Source organism: Doryrhamphus excisus, chromosome 15 (genome assembly GCF_030265055.1).
Source record: "Doryrhamphus excisus isolate RoL2022-K1 chromosome 15, RoL_Dexc_1.0, whole genome shotgun sequence".
Classification (NCBI taxonomy): Eukaryota; Metazoa; Chordata; class Actinopteri; order Syngnathiformes; family Syngnathidae; genus Doryrhamphus; species Doryrhamphus excisus.
Window position 1 is genome coordinate 10896687 of NC_080480.1, and position 18814 is coordinate 10915500.

Genomic DNA, 18814 nt, shown 5'->3' on the forward strand with positions numbered 1-18814 from the left:
TTCACACTGACATTCATACCTATGGACAATTTGGAGTCGCCAATTATCCTAATTTTCACCTCTCATTGTCTCCAAAAAACACACGCTATCCGGAAGGACACATCCCACCCCATTCACCACCTGTTGGACTTTCTTCAGTCTGGGAGACGTTACCAGGCAGCAAAGACACGCATCACCAGACTATTAGTTTTTATCCTCAAGACATCGCCAAACTCAGTGTACTAAAAACATAAAGCTCATGCAATTACATTAAAGTGGTACAACACAACAATATATTCATCTAGCCAGAGTTGCTTGCACACACACGCAACCATATTAGCATGCTAAACTAATTTAAGCTAAGCTAATTCACGCTCCGTAACAAGAGGTTCTGTAACTTTCGGCAGTGTTTATCACCATTTCAACGTTTAGTTCATCAACTCTTGGTAATCAACTTTGTATCCCATTTTAAATGATCTTATGACTTATCACTACCCAGGATATTAGAACAGAACACTAGGCTGCATACATAGTTCTCTGTAGGCTGTGATAGTACAAGTGACAGGTGATTGGCATAGAAAGGCATTGATCGGCCTAAGTCAATAACATGCTTTTCCATGGAAATCAGATGATACTAATTGGTGGCCAGTCGATTGGAACATCCCTATAGCCTACAGCCATTTAGACCATCAGATTTCAAAAGAATGTCTCAGGCTCAATTATGGACTATGACCAGTCCATGCTGTGACAACATGAAAAATTATTGTCAGACTAAATATTTACAAAGTGTATTTTAGTAAGTCTTGAATGTAGGTGTTTTTAGACAAACGGCAAGAGAAATCAATATGCCATCCCAATTCAGTTCAAGTTCCATAGTTAAGGCACATAAAGGCATGGTTTGGATGAGTCTGGCATGGAAGAACTTGTGTGTCTTGACGTCAATCCCAGCAGACACCACTGGTGTCAAGTAGAACAGAGATTATGAGCAAAGTCAGTGGGATCTGACCTCCACCATCCAGGTTTTGTCCGCATAGTTTATTGCAGTGCTTCCATGATATATGTCTTTTTCGATGAAGAAGGCTTCCTTTTTAATAAATAGAATATTGTTGTAGTACGACCATAGAAAACCTGTTTACGACCTTCTAAACACGTTTATTATTAGGGCCATCCAAACATGAACCACATGGTCACCTCATGTTATCTAATATAGTAGTCATACTAAGAGACACTAAGCCATTTAAGACATACGTAAGAGTCATGCTCATGTGTGATGCAATAAATATATTCCCTAGGGGAGCTGAGTGGCGGGCGGACAGAAGTGGGGTTCAGAGTTGACTTTTCTATTATTCACGATTTTTATTAAGGATTATTATGCCCTTTGTGAAATAATTCAAAGCTACAATAAAACCCTGTTCTTTTCCCGTCGACGAAGTATAGTGTTTGTGTGTCTCACCCAAAATTACAGTGACATTACTGACCCCTAGTGACCAGTGTAGACTACTACAGACTACTACAGAATGCGTCTTCACTTTATTTAGCCAATGTTATTCTTGAAAATGCTTAATTTAAGCACAAAATGTCAAATTTGCTTCAATATGCATATTTGCCAACCAGTCCAGGGTGTACCCTGTCTCTCGCCCGAAGTCAGCTGGGATAGGCTCCCGCATACCCCCACGACCCATGAGGATAAGCGGCATAGTGGATGCATATTTGTTATTACTAATAGATTGTATTCAACCACAAAACAGCATGACTTTTCCAAAAAACCGTGACACAGTGAAGCAGTGAAATTCGAATTAAAGTGGCGAGAGAGGTTTGTACTCCCAATGACAAATTTGCATAAATTGTCCATAATGCATGTGCATGTAATTTGTAAAGGAGAGAGAGAGGAGTGCCAAACATAGTGCCAAATCAATTTGTGGCGGTCCAAATGTATTGTTTATTTATTTAGTCTTTTTGTGGCCATAAATACACGAACGTATGGAAACACTGAAAGTCATTTTTTTATATCATTTACAGCATATACACTATATTACTAAAAATATTTGCTCACCCATTCAAATGATCAGAATCAGGTATCCTAATGACGTGGCTTGGCCACAGGTGTATAAAATCACGCACTTAGGCATGCAGACTGTTTCTACAACATATGTGAAAGAATGGCCCCCTCTTGGGAGCTCAGGATGCCACCTGTGCTACAAATCCTGTCGTGAAATGTCCTTAAATATAAGAAATGGAAGAGTTTGGGAACAACAGCAACTCAGCCACGAAGCGGTAGGCCATGTAAACTGATGGAGAGGTGTCAGCGGATGCTGAGGTGCATAGTGCAAAGAAGTCGCAGACGTCCTGCGCATTCAATTGCTACAGAGCTCCAAACTTCATGTGGCCTTCAGATTAGCCCAAGTACATCCAAGGCATACATCACCAAGGTGATGCAAAGCACCGGATGCAGTGGTGTAAAGCACGCCGCCACTGGACTATAGAGCAGTGGAAACGCGTTCACTGGAGTGATGAATCACGTTTTTCCATCTAGAAATCTAATGGACGAGTCTGTGTTTGGAGGCTGCCAGGAGAACGGTACATTTGGGACTGCATTGTGCCGAGTGTGAAATTTGGTGGAGGAGGAATTATGGTATGGAGTTGTTTTTCAGGAGTTGGGAGTGGCCGCTTAATTCCGATGAAAGGAACTTTGAATGCTTCAGGATACCAAAACATTTTGGACAATTCCATGCTCCCAACCAGCGGCTCCTTCCTCTTCCAACATGACTATGCACCAGGGCATGAAGCAAGGTCCATAAAGACATGGATGACAGAGTCTGGTGTGGATGAACTTCACTGGCCTGACCTGAACCTGATAGAACACCTTCGGGATGAATTGGAGCCAAGACTTAGAGCCAGACCTTCTCCACCAACATCAGTGTGTGACCTCACCAATATGCTTTTGGAAGAACGGTCAAAAATTCCTATAAACACACTCCTCAACCTTGTGGACAGCATTCCCAGCAGAGTTGAAGCCGTAATAGCTGCAAAAGTTGGACCGACATCATACTGAAACCTATGGGTTAGGAATGGGATGGCACTTAAGTTCATACGTATGTGAGTCACAGTAAGTGAAGCACATACTTTTGGTCATATAGTGTACCTACAGAAAATAAAAATGTTCTATCTTACAGATGAAGGCCATGATTGCATAGTGGCCCTGAATGGATACAGTGTTTAAAGGACCATTTATGTATTTGTTTGGCATGCATTGCTTGGCATGAAAAAGACACAAGCACCATCAAGTGCACTGCAGTTTCTCAAGGCGACACCCCCACCCCCATCCCACCCCCCACCCCCACAGCTGGCAGAACCTGACAGAAAAATGAATGCAAATATTGTACACACTTAGCCAGAGAGGTGCATTGAATGTGGTGGAGACCTTGTCTGTGTATCTGCACATTCACAGGAGTTAACCAAGTCAGGGTCATTAGCATAATACTCACATTCTTCAATCCGCAGCTGAATTGGATGACGTTAACTCTTAAGAAGCGATTATGGCAACATTTTCTAGTAAAATATCAATAAAGTTTGACTGTATTTTCATTAAAATGCAAACAGGTGAACAACACACTCACAGAGGGCCATTTCATCAAGGAGATCTCCAATCATGTGTGAGTCGCTGATGTTCCTATAGCAACAAGGGACACTTGTACCTGTGGTAGACCTTTGTGAATACACCCACATGGAATAAAAAAAAAGACACAGCGAGTTTATATGACAGTGCCTTTAATTGTGTAGTCTAACTTTACATCTAAAAAGCCTTTACTTTACCAACATGTGATGTCACATGTGGTTAGGCGCCTTTGTCGAGAGGGGGGCTCATTAACCTTTCAAAAGCCTGGGTGATAATCATGTGCCTCATTGACTTAATAGGTAAATCCATTGCTTTGATGTTTCGAAAATGAAACATTATGATTGGTGGTACAACACATTTTATCTCCAACAAATTGATATACTAAAGCAGGGGTCTCAAACACGCAGCCCGCGGGCCAAATGTGTTTGAGGCCCCCGCCTTGATATTAAAGTTTAATGTTAGTGCGGCCCGCACAAGTTTGATATGGATGCTGTATGGTATCATGTACCCAGAAAAAATTATTACGCTTGATTAATGTTCATGTTAAAGGTTAAATAACTGTTAATAGTTATCCTCCCTATCCGTGTGGAAGTGGTACGTTTTTGGCTATTTAAGTTTAAAGGGAATAACTTGAAGGCTACCGTTTAGGTCACTAGCTCTCTAGTTTGCGAGTTAGCATGTGTCTCAAGACCCTGCAGTTGCGCAATATGTTGTAAATAAAAAAGTACCAATGTGACTATAGTTGTGTTTTGTCATGTCTACAGGGCTCTAATAATGCTTTGTTCATTTTAATCTGAAAAAAATTATTTGTCTACCCACCAACTATATGTGGTTTCTTAAGTTTTTATTATTTGCCGTTTTATTATTATTATTATTATTATATTTATTTATTACTGATTGATTGATTTTCTTTATTCTTGATTTGTTTATTTATTTTTCATCTTATTTTGTGCAGAAAAATAAAAATTAAGATATTTGAGAACAGTGGAATGTTTTATCAGAGCTTTTATTGTAGAAAATCGGAACCAAAGCACTGAAAAAGTTTGTATATTTTTCTGTTTTTAATAAATGCGTTTTTTTTTTTTTTTTTTGAAAACCTGATGCGGCCCAGCCTTGCCCAGACCCTAGCTCCAGTGGCCCCCAGGTAAATTGAGTTTGAGACCCCTGTCCTAAAGCAATCAGAATAATGCTACAGGTAGTATAATAATAATGCTGTTATCCACGTTTATTGGAATTACTGAAAAAAAATCCACAAGCTGTCTCCTTAGGTACACTGTTGTCATCTACAACAACCTTTTAGATGCTTCAGAGATGGCTATTCAACTGCATCACTTTTTTCCCCTCTTGAAAGCAACCACAGTTTCTAATTATCAATATTTGAAAACATTGGTACGAGGTGTCTTTTTAATTCTAACAGTAATATGTGTCCTTATCAGCACAAATCATCTTCACTATTTTGTTCCAATTCTGAGAGAAGACGTGCTTCAACTCTTGCTTTTAAAAGTTCCTTAGTTTCCATGACTACATGAAGGACAAACCTTTCTCATGGACGTGAGACCGCCTCTGACCCTTCCCTAATTCGATGAGCCCACCTCCGTGTACATGCTCACCACTTTACATAGGATGCTAGCACTGTAGCTTGCATAGTTATGCGATTGTTGCTAATGTTTGTGTCCTACTGTCCACTTCTTAATGTTATGTTGTTGTATGTGATACATGGACTATATAGCACTTTACACTTGCAACCATTATGGCTACGCATATGCGGGTTATTTATTATTTATGGAACATCTGAAAAGTGGAAAGACCAGTTTGCACACTGTCTGCTTTTCACAACTCACTTGACACCTTGTCAAGTACACAACAATAGTGCACGTAACATGCATTGTTCCTGCATGATAATGTGAAGCAGTTGTGGCATTATTTGGTCCCGCTGTGACCCACGTGACGCCACCCAACAGCAGGGGTCACCCTTACAGCTTAATTAATTTCTCAATTTGCAAGATATTGAACTCCAGAGAAGAAGATCATGCAAAACAGAGAACTAAGCAAATAGTAGGAATGAGGCAATCTTATTCTTACTCTTTGGGTTTCCCTTCAGCAAATCAATCTCCTCCATCCAACCCTGTCTTCTGCATCTGTCTCTCTCACACCAACTACCCTCATGTCCTCCTTCACTACATCCATAAATCTCCTCTTTGGTCTTCATCTACGCCTCCTACCTGGCAGCTCTAAACGCAGCATCCTTCTACCAATATATTCACTATCTCTCCTCTGGACATGTCCCAACCATCTCAGTCTGGCCTCTCTGACTTTATCTCCATGGCCTCTAACATGTAATGTCCCTCTGATGTACTCCTTCCTGATCCTGTCCATCCTGGTCACTCCCAATGAGAATCTCAGCATCCTCATCTCTGCTATCAAATAACATGGCTGGTCTCACCACAGTTTTGTATACCTTTCCTTTCAATACACAACTACAAATAAACTACAAAAACAGTGTGTTGTAGTGGTAGGTTACCGGGACATAATTCACCCCGGAACGATCGATAGGGGAGGGGTTGCCACCCAGAGGGGTGGGCGCAAGGGACGGGGGTTTTCCGCTTCCTGTTGTGGTTGAGAGACGAGGCTTTCATGTCTTACGTAGCAAAGAGTGCAAGTTAATGTTTGCAAGAAAAATAAAGTTTTCTCCCAAATTCGACACTTCGCCTCAGACTCCAGTTCTTCGGCGCTTCAGTGTCCTCTTTTTATAGGGATCTATAAAATCAGTTTTCATTCATTTTCTACCACTTATCCTCACGAGGGGGGTGCTGTCTTCTATCGAGAGACGGGCTACACCCTGGACTGGTCGCCAGCCAATCACAGGCTAAAATCCGTTTTGTTACTAGATATTTGTTGTTATATTATTATTATTATTATATTATTACAGTGTACCCCGCCTCTCGCCAGAAGACAGCTGGGATAGGCTCCAGCACCCCCTGCGACCCTCGTGAGGACAAGTGGTAGAAAATGAATGAATGAATGAATTATTACAGTGTGTGCTTGTTGCGTTAGTGAAAAATATTCAGAAACAAGTTGAACCCAAGCATTCGATGACACATTCAACAAGATGAGCACTGATGAGCACCACTTATCACAATCACATTAGGGGTCCACCACCAATCGCAGTGCACAACGTGTCCTGATACATTGCGATTGTATTGTCATGTGGCATGGCCAGCTGCTCCCCCTCACGCCACCGCATCTCCGTGACCACCTGTCCCATAACTCTGTTGCCTCCCTCGCAACGTGTCAGCACTGCTTCTATTCTCGGCGGTCGCTATCGCGTCTTGTTTAGCCAGCGTGTTGACACAAAAGTACGGCTTGAGGTGATGAATTATTCCGAGTTTCCTGTTGAATGTTTACTTCCTGTTTCCAACTTTGGCTCATCCGTGTCTTCTTAACTTAACAGCTCCTTGCCTTGTGTCGTGCTGTTTTTTTTTTTTTTTTTTCCTGTGAGTTTCTGTTAGTTGTCATCATCATGAAGTTGTAAATAATTTTTAGTTATTACCTATGTCCTGCTTAGTGGAAACATGACTTCTGGCTGTATTTTGTTAAAAAAGTCCAAATGAGTGTGGTGGCACAGAACCAGGGAAGTTTAATACGACCAAACTCATGCATTTGAAGCAGCATTTATACGGCAAACTCTTATGGGATGACAAAATAATTAGCTATAACCAGAAAAGATGACCACCCCGTATTGGTGGAGAGGTAAGTTGGGTTTTAAACGCTTACTAAAAAGATGGTTTGATGATAATAGATTGTCCTTTAACCTAAGTAAAACTAAAATCATGCTGTTTGGTAACAACAGAAAGGACATGTACCAGCAAATACATATAGACGGTGTGGACATTGAAAGGGAGAACGAAAATCACAATAGATGAAAATATGAGCTGGAAACCTCATATTACAAATATACAACAAAAGGTGGACAGAAATATTTCAATATTGAACAAAGCAAAATTTGTTCTCAATCAGAAATCACTCCACACTCTTTATTGCTCTCTGGTTCTACCATATCTTACTCATTGTGTGGAAATATGGGGTAATAACTATAAAAGCAATCTTCACTCGCTAAATGTACTGCAAAAAAGGTCAGTCAGGATAATTCATAATGCCGCCTACAGAAAACATACTAACTCCTTATTTCTAAAATCACAAATACTTCAACTTGCTGATATAGTTATTCTTCAAACAGCTAAAATAATGCACAAGGCTAAAAACAACCAATTCCCTAAAAATGTCATCCAATACTTCTCTACAAGAGAGGAGAAATATGATCTCAGGGAAGAACTACATTTGAAACACTTATATGCTAGGACTACGTTAAAAAGCCATAGCATTTCAGTATGTGGAATCAAACTATGGAATGGATTGAGTAAGACCCTCAAACAATGCACAACGATGAGCCAATTCAAGAAACAATACAAGCAGTTGATGTTTGCTAAATACAAGGATGAAGAGTCTTGAACCAGTCATGATGTGCTATATATATCACTATATTGACACTTACTATGGTACCCATTATGTCATTGGATGCTCATATCACCTCGTACTTCGGTACGTGACAAAAAAAAAACTATATTAGGAAAGCAGGAAGTGAACAAATGTAACAGTTACTGATTGTAAAAGTACCAGATGGAGGGGTAGGATTTAATAAGCTTTGCTTCTTCCTACTCCTTTTGGACATGTGGAACTGTGAACTGATTATGGGATGCACTCAATTGTAATCTGATGCATGTTCAAATGAAATTAAACCATTTCCATTACCATTACTTGAGCACCTGGAACCTTGCTAGATTATGCCTAGCTGCTCGATATACAGTGGTATGAAAAAGTTTGGGCACCCACAATAATTTTCAAGATTTTCTTTCATAAATCACTGATTTTTCAAAAAGCTTCAATTTTTAAGGACAAAAACCTCCATATGCATGCGGACGAGAGGCTAAAAAGCACAGAATGATATGTGTTAAAATATCCACAGTCCTTTAGACAAAGACTCATTGACCTCAAACTGAAACCAACTTGGGTTCTGCAGCAGGACAATCATCCAAAACACACCAGCAAGTCCACCCCTGAATCGCTGAAGAAAAACAAAATGAATGAACAAAAGTCCTGACCTGAATCCAATTGAGATGCTTCATGCTGGAAAAACCTCCAATGTGACTGAATTGCAACAATTCTGCAAAGCACTGTTAGAGACTCATTGTCCATTTTTCTCTCACCTACTGTTGCTGTTGATTGTTCTGAGTATTATCACTTGAGCTGGCGATATTTAATCCCGAGCGTTGAGATGTAATGTAAAATAATCTAAACGATTCCAAACGTTACACAATCACTTGTCAAGTGAGTGTATTCCTTGAAAACAAGAGCGACAGATGGCAGATTTAAAGTGAATCCCCATATCTCCCAAGATCACAGCAGGCCTGACTTATTCATGATTCACCGTGTGGGATTTATTTCCAGTGTGTTTGGTCTTTCAGCCACACAGGCATGTGTCTTTGCAAGATGAATGCGGTGTTGTCTTCACAGCTGCACGGGCACAACTTTAGGCTGAGTGGAGGGTCCAATTTAAACCTCCATTTAGCACGCCTGCACAGCTCTGCAGTAAACAGTTTTAAGTGTACATGCACTGCAGGCCGGATCCACGCAATAACAAATAGTCACAAGACTTACATGTTAATTGAAACCACATATCACTAGTAGTCCTTTAAGAACCTTGCAGCTCTGTATAGTCACTTTTATTAATGATTTGCAGGCTGGCCCTTTATTGATTCATTTTTTTTAACATCCTCAATTTCTGTATATTACACCCATCTGTCAAAATAAGCTTAAACACTATTTAAATTGGGAAATCAGTTGTGCCCTGAAAACATTCAGTGTGTGCTTTGCTTAACCTGACAAAACCTCTGGAGCTCAGTGCTACAATGTGCGCATGTTAAAGTGCATAGCCACAGGCGGCAGTAAAGTGGCGCAACAGGTGTCAAGCGCTGCTGCGATACCCACCATAGGTAGTCAGGACGTCTTTTCATTAAATTAAATTGAAGCTAATACACAATGAAATGCAGAGTGGCAGAATTAATCAAGGTGTTTGTCTATGTATAAATGGAATAAGCATTTTAGGAGGCAGCACACATTTGGGTTCAAATCTCGGCTTGGGCCTCTGGAGTTTGCAAATTTTCCCCATGCTTCCTCGGGTTTTCTGCAGGTACTGCGGTTTCCTTTATTTGACAGGAGAAAAGCTTGTCAACCCATTGGAAATCACAGGAGTACATTACTCAATAAAATAGTGACTCGCATTGTCATCACACAGCAACTTAACACTCAAAAAGGTAGCTCATAAATTATTGAGTACATTACTCAATAAAATAGTGACTCGCATTGTCGTTGCTTAAAATAGTGACTCGCATTGTCGTCACACAGCAACTTAACACTCGAAAAGGTAGCTCATAAATTTACAAGTATAAATACCAGTTTAAAATAAACATTTCTATTTTCATTTCTTCCCATAATGCATTTCTAAACTTTCGGAGTATTTCAAAACTGATTTAATTATCTCCATTAGTAATGCCTAATGTTGCACGGTCGAGTGGTTAGCGCGCAGACCTCACAGCTAAGAGACCCGAGTTCAATCTCACCCTCGGCCATCTCTGTGTGGAGTTTGGATGTTCTTCCCGTGCATGCGTGGGTTCTCCGGGTACTCCGGTTTCCTCCCACATTCCAAAAACATGCTAGGTTAATTGGCGACTCCAAATTGTCCATAGGTATGAATGTGAGTGTGAATGGTTGTTTGTCTATATGTGCCCTGTGATTGGCTGGCAACCAGTCCAAGGTCCGAAGACAGCTGGGATAGGCTCCAGCACCCCCGCGACCCTCGTAAGAATAAGCGGTAGAAAATGAATGAATGGATGAGTAATGCCTAATGTAGGGGCTTCTGTTTCCGGCCCTACAACTGCAGAGGAGTCGGACTTGGTACGAGCCAGGAACCAGGTACTTGTGATGTGGAGCCATATAACTAAGGAGCATTCTCATTTCATTTCCCACTCTGAAAACAGTTATCAAAAAATTCTGTTTAAAGTCACCCAGAATGCCGTGAAAGGCTAAATGCTGTTTTGACGTTTCTGTGCGGGACCTAAAGGGCCGGACCTATTATACAAATTTTTGGGCCTTTTTATTGATGTGTGGACTCCGCAGCTACAAACAATAATCTGAGCAGAAAGTTGTTGGGATCTTCCAGACTCTGCACCTCTTATTGCAGTGTTCCTGTTTTTCTGTATTAGCAAGCTGCTAACAAGGACATTTTGTGATAAATTTACAGCAAGGCCTCTTGCAGCATATTAGCACATCAAGACAATCCTTATTTTGTACAAAAATAAATAATAATAAGAATGTATGCAAACCGAGGCTAAATAATCAATGTAAAACACGCTAACTGTTTTCACTGGCTGGTGTGTTGTTGCATTTCAACTCACATTCAAGTGTACTTGTTAAAATGCTTTGCATGTGTGACAGTGACTTTTGATTCAGTCACATGACTTACTAGTGACTTTCACTGCTTTAAATTTAGTCATCCACTGCTGCTATTATTAGGAAAGGCTTGACCCTTTGTGTTTGCCAGGACATATACAGTATGTATTGACGTCACCTCTTGCTTCATACTTTTAAGTTTACCACGACAACTTTGTGTGCAGCCTCATTTACATAAGCCCTTCATCATCGCTCACCTTAATGTAATAGTTGATGTGTGTGCGTGAGTGTGAAAAATGGCCTCTGGCAGCAGAATGTGGATTGGGGTTAGAGCTATGCTATTTATCCATTTTGTATTTTATCTACGTTGTAGCAGACAATACTGCTCATACCTTACCAATAAATACTCAGCATACAATGTGCTTTCAAGGGGGGTCAGTGTACAATGTAGTACAATGTAGCTGTTCAAAACTTGTCCTTGCTTTAAATGAATTACAGTCTTGCGAGATCCTCTCTGCTCTTTCCTCGCTAACATCACCTGCTTGATAACAGATCGCCGTGCATCAAAAATCAGAGGATCAAATAACCCCAAAAACACAATTAAAATTAATCGTTTCAGAGCGTGGAGACAAATTGTACTGTATTAATTACTGGTTGTAAATTGTGACCTGCTGCCCCCGGTCTAATTCAGGGATTCGAGTGATGCAAACGTTGCAGGGCAGGGCAACCGATAAATTATTACAGAGAAAAGTGGATGTGACTGACATGATGTAATGGTTACGAACTGCTTTAATGTTATTGGCAGCTGGAGGTGCTGAGGTGCAACATTGGCTCCGTTTACATGGAACATTTTTTTTTTTTCATCATGCTGGAGCAGATCCTGCACGTAGCGGGACTCACTAACGAACGCTTTCAAATGAGTCTTTAACTAATGTCTGCTTAATTACAGGGGAAGCTGCACAAGGTTTGGAAATTGTGCAAGATGATAGCAAACAACAAATGCAAGTAAATGATGCTGACTTAGCAGAATGACTCATCCAATGTTATTGACGACCACTCCTTGTCACCCTAATGTCTCATCCTTTGACATCTGGCCTGTCATCAGTGTGTCGCTCCATCTGCTTTATGTGCGTGTGGAACAAGCTACGGCAGGGGTCTCAAACACGCGGCCCGCGGGCCAAATGTGGCCCGCAGGACACTAGTTTGAGGCCCCCACCTTGATATGAAAGTTTAATGTTAGTGCGGCCCGCACAAGTTTGATATGGATGCTGTATGGTATCATGTACCCAGAAAGAATTATTACGTTTGATTAATGTTCATGTTAAAGGTTAAATAACTGTTAATAGTTATCCTCCCTCTTCGTGTGGAAGTGGTAAGTTTTTGGCTATTTAACTTTAAAGGAAATAACTTGAAGGCTACCGTTTAGGTCGCTAGCTCTCTAGTTTGCGAGTGAGCATGTGTCTCAAGACCCTGCAGTTGCGCAATATGTTGTAAATAAAAAAAGTATAAATGTGACTATAGTCGTGTTTTGTCATGTCTACAGGGCTCTAATAATGCTTTGTTCATTTCTAATCTGAAAAAAATAATTTGTCTACCCACCAACTATATGTGGTTTCTTAAGTTTTTATTATTTGCCGTTTTATTATTATTATTATATTTATTTATTACTGATTGATTGATTTTCTTTATTCTTGATTTGTTTATTTATTTTTCATCTTATTTTGTGCAGAAAAATTAAAATTAAGATATTTGAGAACAGTGGAATGTTTTATCAGAGCTTTTATTGTAGAAAATTGGAACCAAAGCACTGAAAAAGTTTGTATATTTTTCTGTTTTTAATAAATGCGTCTTTTTTTTTTGAAAACCTGATGTGGCCCAGCCTTGCCCAGACCCTAGCTCCAGTGGCCCCCGGATAAATTGAGTTTGAGACCCCTGAGCTACGGTAACGCGAGCAGGATCCCCATTAGTCAGATATGTATCAGCATCTTCATATGTGCGCACACATTATAAATAAAAAGTCAACTGCCCGTACAAGGCACGCTGATGTCACCTGTCCACGTACAACATGCAACCTGAATCATACAATCAGCCCAACCACAATAATACTCAAGGCCTTTCAGTACGGTTTGGATTTGTGACTCTTGATTCGTGACTTGCAGACAAAGCCACTTGTTACATAGCCAAGAGTCATGACTCAACATGAGTCCAAGGGAAAATGCATCGAAAATCTCTTTACATGCTCTTATTTGTCATCATTGACTCATTTAGTAACTCATTAAAATCATCAAATAATGTTGGCAATGATGTATCATACGATCATCACTCCTGTTTTATTGTTAGGATGTCATGTTGCATTTTGATTGGCTAGTGAGTCAGCCAGTGAGTAGAAAAAATAAAAACCTTTTTATTCGCATTTTGCCCCTGGAATAAGTCCAAACAAGGTGAAGAAAAAAGTGACATTTTTGTGCATCTTAATATAAAGTCTCCTAAACTTTTCTTTGTTCACATTGGCAACTATCATGCTTACGCTTGATGACGTCACTAGCTCGTATAGCTGAGAAGAGTGCAGTTGCACTCGCTGATATAGTAGAGATAATCGGTTATGTTATCATATGGATCCCGGAGCTGATGCAGGAAAAATGACTATTCCCCGTGACATAAGTGTTGTTCCACTCATGCGCTAAAAATACGTTTTCATTTGTAACCGTGGCACGCTTTGTGCATGAATTTACTCATTATCAAGCAGTCACAAGAGGCTTGCGGCTGAAGCGCACCTCCACAAGCATGGTGTATGTGCATCACTGTGGCAGCCTGCAACCACTCTCTGCCTGATAGTGCTGATATGAGCCCAGCCCATGAATGGCACATTGTAGAAACAAAATATAAAGTAAAACTAGATAAATAAAACAAAAAAAGCATAACAAGAAAAAAAGTGTAGGCACATAGAAGTCCTGGATGGATGGATGAGAGGGCATTTATTTGTGTGTGGATAAGCAAGGTGGAAAATTTGTGCAAAAAAGTACTTAGGTTAGTACTACAGGTTTTTTTGGGAGTATTTTTATACTTTAATATTTTTTAAATGCTTGAATAATTTTAGTTTGGAATGTTTTTGTGACTGCAGAAATATGTTCCTTTGTGTGTGTGTGAAACATGCTATATGTTTCTGAAGCAAAACAAAATGCACGCAAAAATGGGTGTCATGTTTTGGCCTGAATATTTTATTTTTATTTTTTTGTGTCCTGTCCAGCCATTGGGTCAGATAGTATTGTTGATCTAAATTTTATTAAGTGTTGTATGCAGCAGAATATTGTGGCTCAGCTTCCTGTATCTGTCCTCTTTAGACAGCAAACCAGGACTTTGAAAGCCAATTAGTGCACTCCATCTTGCATCAGTTGCTTAAATAGTTAATAATCATTCATTCATTTTCTACCGCTTATCCTCACGAGGGTCACGCCGGTGCTGGAGCCTATCCCAGCTGTCTACGGGTGAGAGGCGGGGTACACCCTGGACTGGTCGCCAGCCAATCACAGGGCACATATAGACAAACAACCATTCACACTCACATTCATACCTATGGACAATTTGGAGTCGCCAATTAACCTAGCATGTTTTTGGAATGTGAGAGGAAGCCGGAGTACCCGGAGAAAACCTAGCAATTTATTTTCACATTTTGCCTTTCCAGCAGGGGTCTCAAACACGCGGCCCGTGGGCCAAATGTGGCCCGCAGGACAAAGCATTCCGCCTTGATATGAAAGTTTAATGTTAGTGCGGCCCGCGCAAGTTTAATATGGATGCTGTATGGTATCATGTACCCAGAAAAAAATATTACGCTTGATTAATGTTCATGTTAAAGGTTAAATAACTGTTAATAGTTATCCTCCCTATCCGTGTTGAAGTGGTAAGTTTTTGGCTATTTAGTAAGTTTAAAGGAAATAACTTGAAGGCTACCGTTTAGGTCGCTAGCTCTCTAGTTTGCGAGTTAGCATGTGTCTCAAGACCCTGCAGTTGCGCAATATGTTGTAAATAAAAAGAGTATAAATGTGACTATAGTTGTGTTTTGTCGTGTCTACAGGGCTCTAATAATGCTTTAATTTTAATCTGAAAAAAATAATTTGTCTACCCACCAACTATATGTGGTTTCTTAAGTTTTTATTATTTGCCGTTTTATTGTTATTATATTTATCTATTTATTACTGATTGATTGATTTTCTTTATTCTTGATTTGTTTATTTATTTTTCATCTTATTTTGTGTAGAAAAATAAAAAGTAAGATATTTGAGAACAGTGGAATGTTTTATCCGAGCTTTTCTTGTAGAAAAAGCAAAGTTTATTCATTTTTCTGTTTTTAATAAATGCGTTTCTTTTTTTTGGAAAACCTGATGAGGCCCAGTGTCGCCCAGACCCTAGCTCCAGTGGCCCCCAAGTAAATTGAGTTTGAGACCCCTGCTTTACAGTCTACTCGCATTGGGCCAGGCAGTGCAGCGACCAGCCTGATCCAGCAGATGGAGCTGCAACTCCAGGGCTGGATGGAAAAAGGCCTTGCAGGTAATAATGATTTTTCAATCACATGGTGTAGAATTGTTTGTGCTCTACTGTGTGCACTGTCCTATTAAGTCGAGACGTACAGTAAGTCTAATTGTAAATAAGTCGCTGACAGCTCAATAGGTCTCATGACACTCAAGACATATCCTGTGGCTTTCAGCTGGTCTGACCACCTCCTCTTGAGTCAAGCTTCGAGGCCTTAAAGTAGCGCCGTGGCACATATAAACATGGATCTCTGGAAAAAACCACTTAAGGCTTTAAAACAGGACCATCAAGCAAGATTAGGATCAATAGACTTCAGGAGAGACTGCTTGGTTTCCAAAGTATGGATGAGTTCAATTTCTAACTGCTGCAAATGTAAAGACAATAAAAAAAAGGTCTGCAGTAAATGGCCTCACAAACAGCAAGATAGAGTTGAAAGGTCTATGAACCGCTATAGCAACACACTTATTTATAGGAGCCCCCGATTCAATGAGGTGGAAGGTCACGTCCTGCTGTAAACTTTAAAGTGCCGGCTAAAACCTTTACGATGACGATGTGCTCAATAAAGGACTTGAAGGGAAACATCTGGCGTTGACTTTCAGGTGATGGTGAAATGCGTCATAATTTGGAGACTTTTGGCTTATCATGGCTACATGAAAATTAAGCATGTATAAGAAAAGAAGAAAATGCCGACACATGCACACTGAGCTTCTGTTAGTTAGAGGTTTGTTTTAAGGGGTTCAAAAAAGTTTATAAGTTTATTTTTTTCTATGAGAGGAGACTCTTTTGGTTGTAAATTTTGCCGACCCCTGTCATAGACAATTCCTTCAGGCTTATTTGGTGTGTATTTGTTTTTTTTCATCACTTCATGGTTTTGAGGTAACTACATTGATATCTGACAATAGGCGCCAATCGAGTTTCTCTTCCTTCATTTTGTCACCACTTCCTCTGCATCGATACCTGTTCATTCAGCCTGAAGTGTTGGTTGCATGTAACAAAATGTGAATGCATTTACCATTAACTGTTGTTTACGTCCATGATTATTTTATACCCGATTCCCTTACAAACTTTACCTGTACTGTCCAGTATCCAGATATTCATTTCACAGTTACTGACTCGATTTAAAGTTACTGAATCGTATATTTCTAACTGAACAGATGTTGTCCTTGAATCGTGTCGGCGACAACAAATTGTTAACAAAATGAATCGTTACACCCCTACTGTTGAACAGCATGGAGGAAAAAGTGTGATGATAACCACAGAACCAGAAATGGAACATACTGTGATGGTTATTTTAGTTTTAACTGGGATTGGGCAACCAAAAATGGTTATCAAAAATTAAACATTACACCCCTACCGTTGGACGGCATGGAGGAAAAGTGTGATGATAACCACAGAACCGGAAATGGAACATACTGCGATGGTTCTTTTAGTTTGAACTGGGATTGGGCAATAACAAATTGTTATCAAAATTAATTGTTATACCTCTACCGTTGGACAGCATAGACGAAAAGTGTGATGATAACCACAGAACCGGAAATGGAACATACTGAGATGGTTATTTTAGTTTTAACTGGGATTGGGTAATAACAAATTGTTATCAAAATTAATTGTTATACCCCTACTGTTGGACAGCATATAGGAAAAGTGTGATGATAACCACAGAACCAGAAATGGAACATACTGTGATGGTTATTTTAGTTTGAACTGGGATTGGGCAATCAAAAACTGTTATCAAAATTAATCATTATACCCCTACTGTTGAACGGCATAGAGGGAAAAGTGTGATGATAACCACAGAAACAGAAATTGTTATTTTAGTTTGAACTGGGATTGGGCAACCACAAATTGTTAACAAATTAATTGTTATATTCCTACCATTGATCAGCAAAGAGGAAAAGTGTGATGATAACCACAGAACCAGAATGGAACATACTAAGATGGTTATTTTAGTTTGAACTGGGATTGTAATGTAACTTCATATAAGATATCTATAGTTAAGATGTGTTTAATGGTGGCCAACCATGCAGTTATTTCCAATATTCCCTATGTGAAGATTGTCTACCAACCAGTGAGGTGCCACTGCTAACACAAACATGTGCATGAGGTAAGACGTTTAGCTTTGTTGCCGTTACTCAACGCAAGCGAGTGCGTTCTTAAGCGAGGAGGGTCCAGGTTGGAAGCACAAACAATCCAAATTATGAGATGCACTCCAAGTCATTTGAACCCCAGCCCCCCCCCCTCCTGCTGATGTGCACAATACATTTATTAATCCCATCCCCTGAACCCAAAACAGGGGGGCGCCCAAAGAGGGCAGCAGCTCCCCCTGGCTGCGGTTGCCGTCAATCTCCAAAACATTATTTAACACTGGAAGACTGGAAGACTGGAAGAGGAGCATCCCTGACAACGCGGATAAACAAGTTAAACATGAGTGCGTGTAACATGCACAGTAAAGCTGTGACTTACCTCCTCCACGGTGAGGGGCATGCAGATGCGGTACTCCTTCATCAACATAATCTTTATACACAAAATGCTGCTTGTTATAAAAGCACAGTTCAGCCTCACAGCAGAGAATCTTCACGTGAGTGGACGGAAACCATTAATTTCGTGGAATGTCACCCATGATGTGGACTAAATCCTTTACAGCATCGACTACACCTGCTCACAAAGATGCTGCTGTAAAGTTCACAGATGGCACCTTCAATTAAGTCTCTCGGCACTTTCCTCTGTGGGTAACGTTCGCTCAGGTGGGAAGTTTCACGAAAGAGCCGAAAAGAAAGGAACAGTCGTCGAACTGAGCTTCGCCTCCTTTGCTCCCAAACACCGTGTTAAAGAACTCCTGAGCTCCTGTGAGTTGTGTCCACTCAGCTCCGTGCAGGGATGAAACAATGAAAGCGCAATCAAGCGTCAGTTTGTGACGATGTGCAACCGGAAACGCTAAGGCGGGACCGTCGCAATAAAGGCTCATCGGCGAATTAAATCGTCGAATTACACCTGGAGTTGCCGTTGTCCTATGCGTATGAACATTAAACACAAATACAAGTAATTACATAATCTTTCTTAATGTATGTTAATGTGTATAGGGTACTGGAGTTTCACTCTAATATTCATAATGTTTTTACTTTGCAATCCGTGGCAGGAAGTGTTAATAGTGGTTTCTATTTGGTGGATGACTGCAGACAAGGCTTT

General features: G+C 40.2%; 1 protein-coding gene across 1 annotated transcript in view; it reads right to left on the bottom strand.

The window, feature by feature from the left end:
• Positions 1–18498, bottom strand: part of pitpnc1a (phosphatidylinositol transfer protein cytoplasmic 1a) — a 57627-nt gene extending 39129 nt beyond the window's left edge. The window contains exon 1 of the mRNA XM_058048801.1: positions 18092–18498. Within this exon, the coding sequence (XP_057904784.1) occupies positions 18092–18139 (48 nt within the window). The 5' untranslated portion in view covers positions 18140–18498. The remainder of the gene's footprint in view (positions 1–18091) is intronic.
• Positions 18499–18814: the final 316 nt, after the last annotated feature.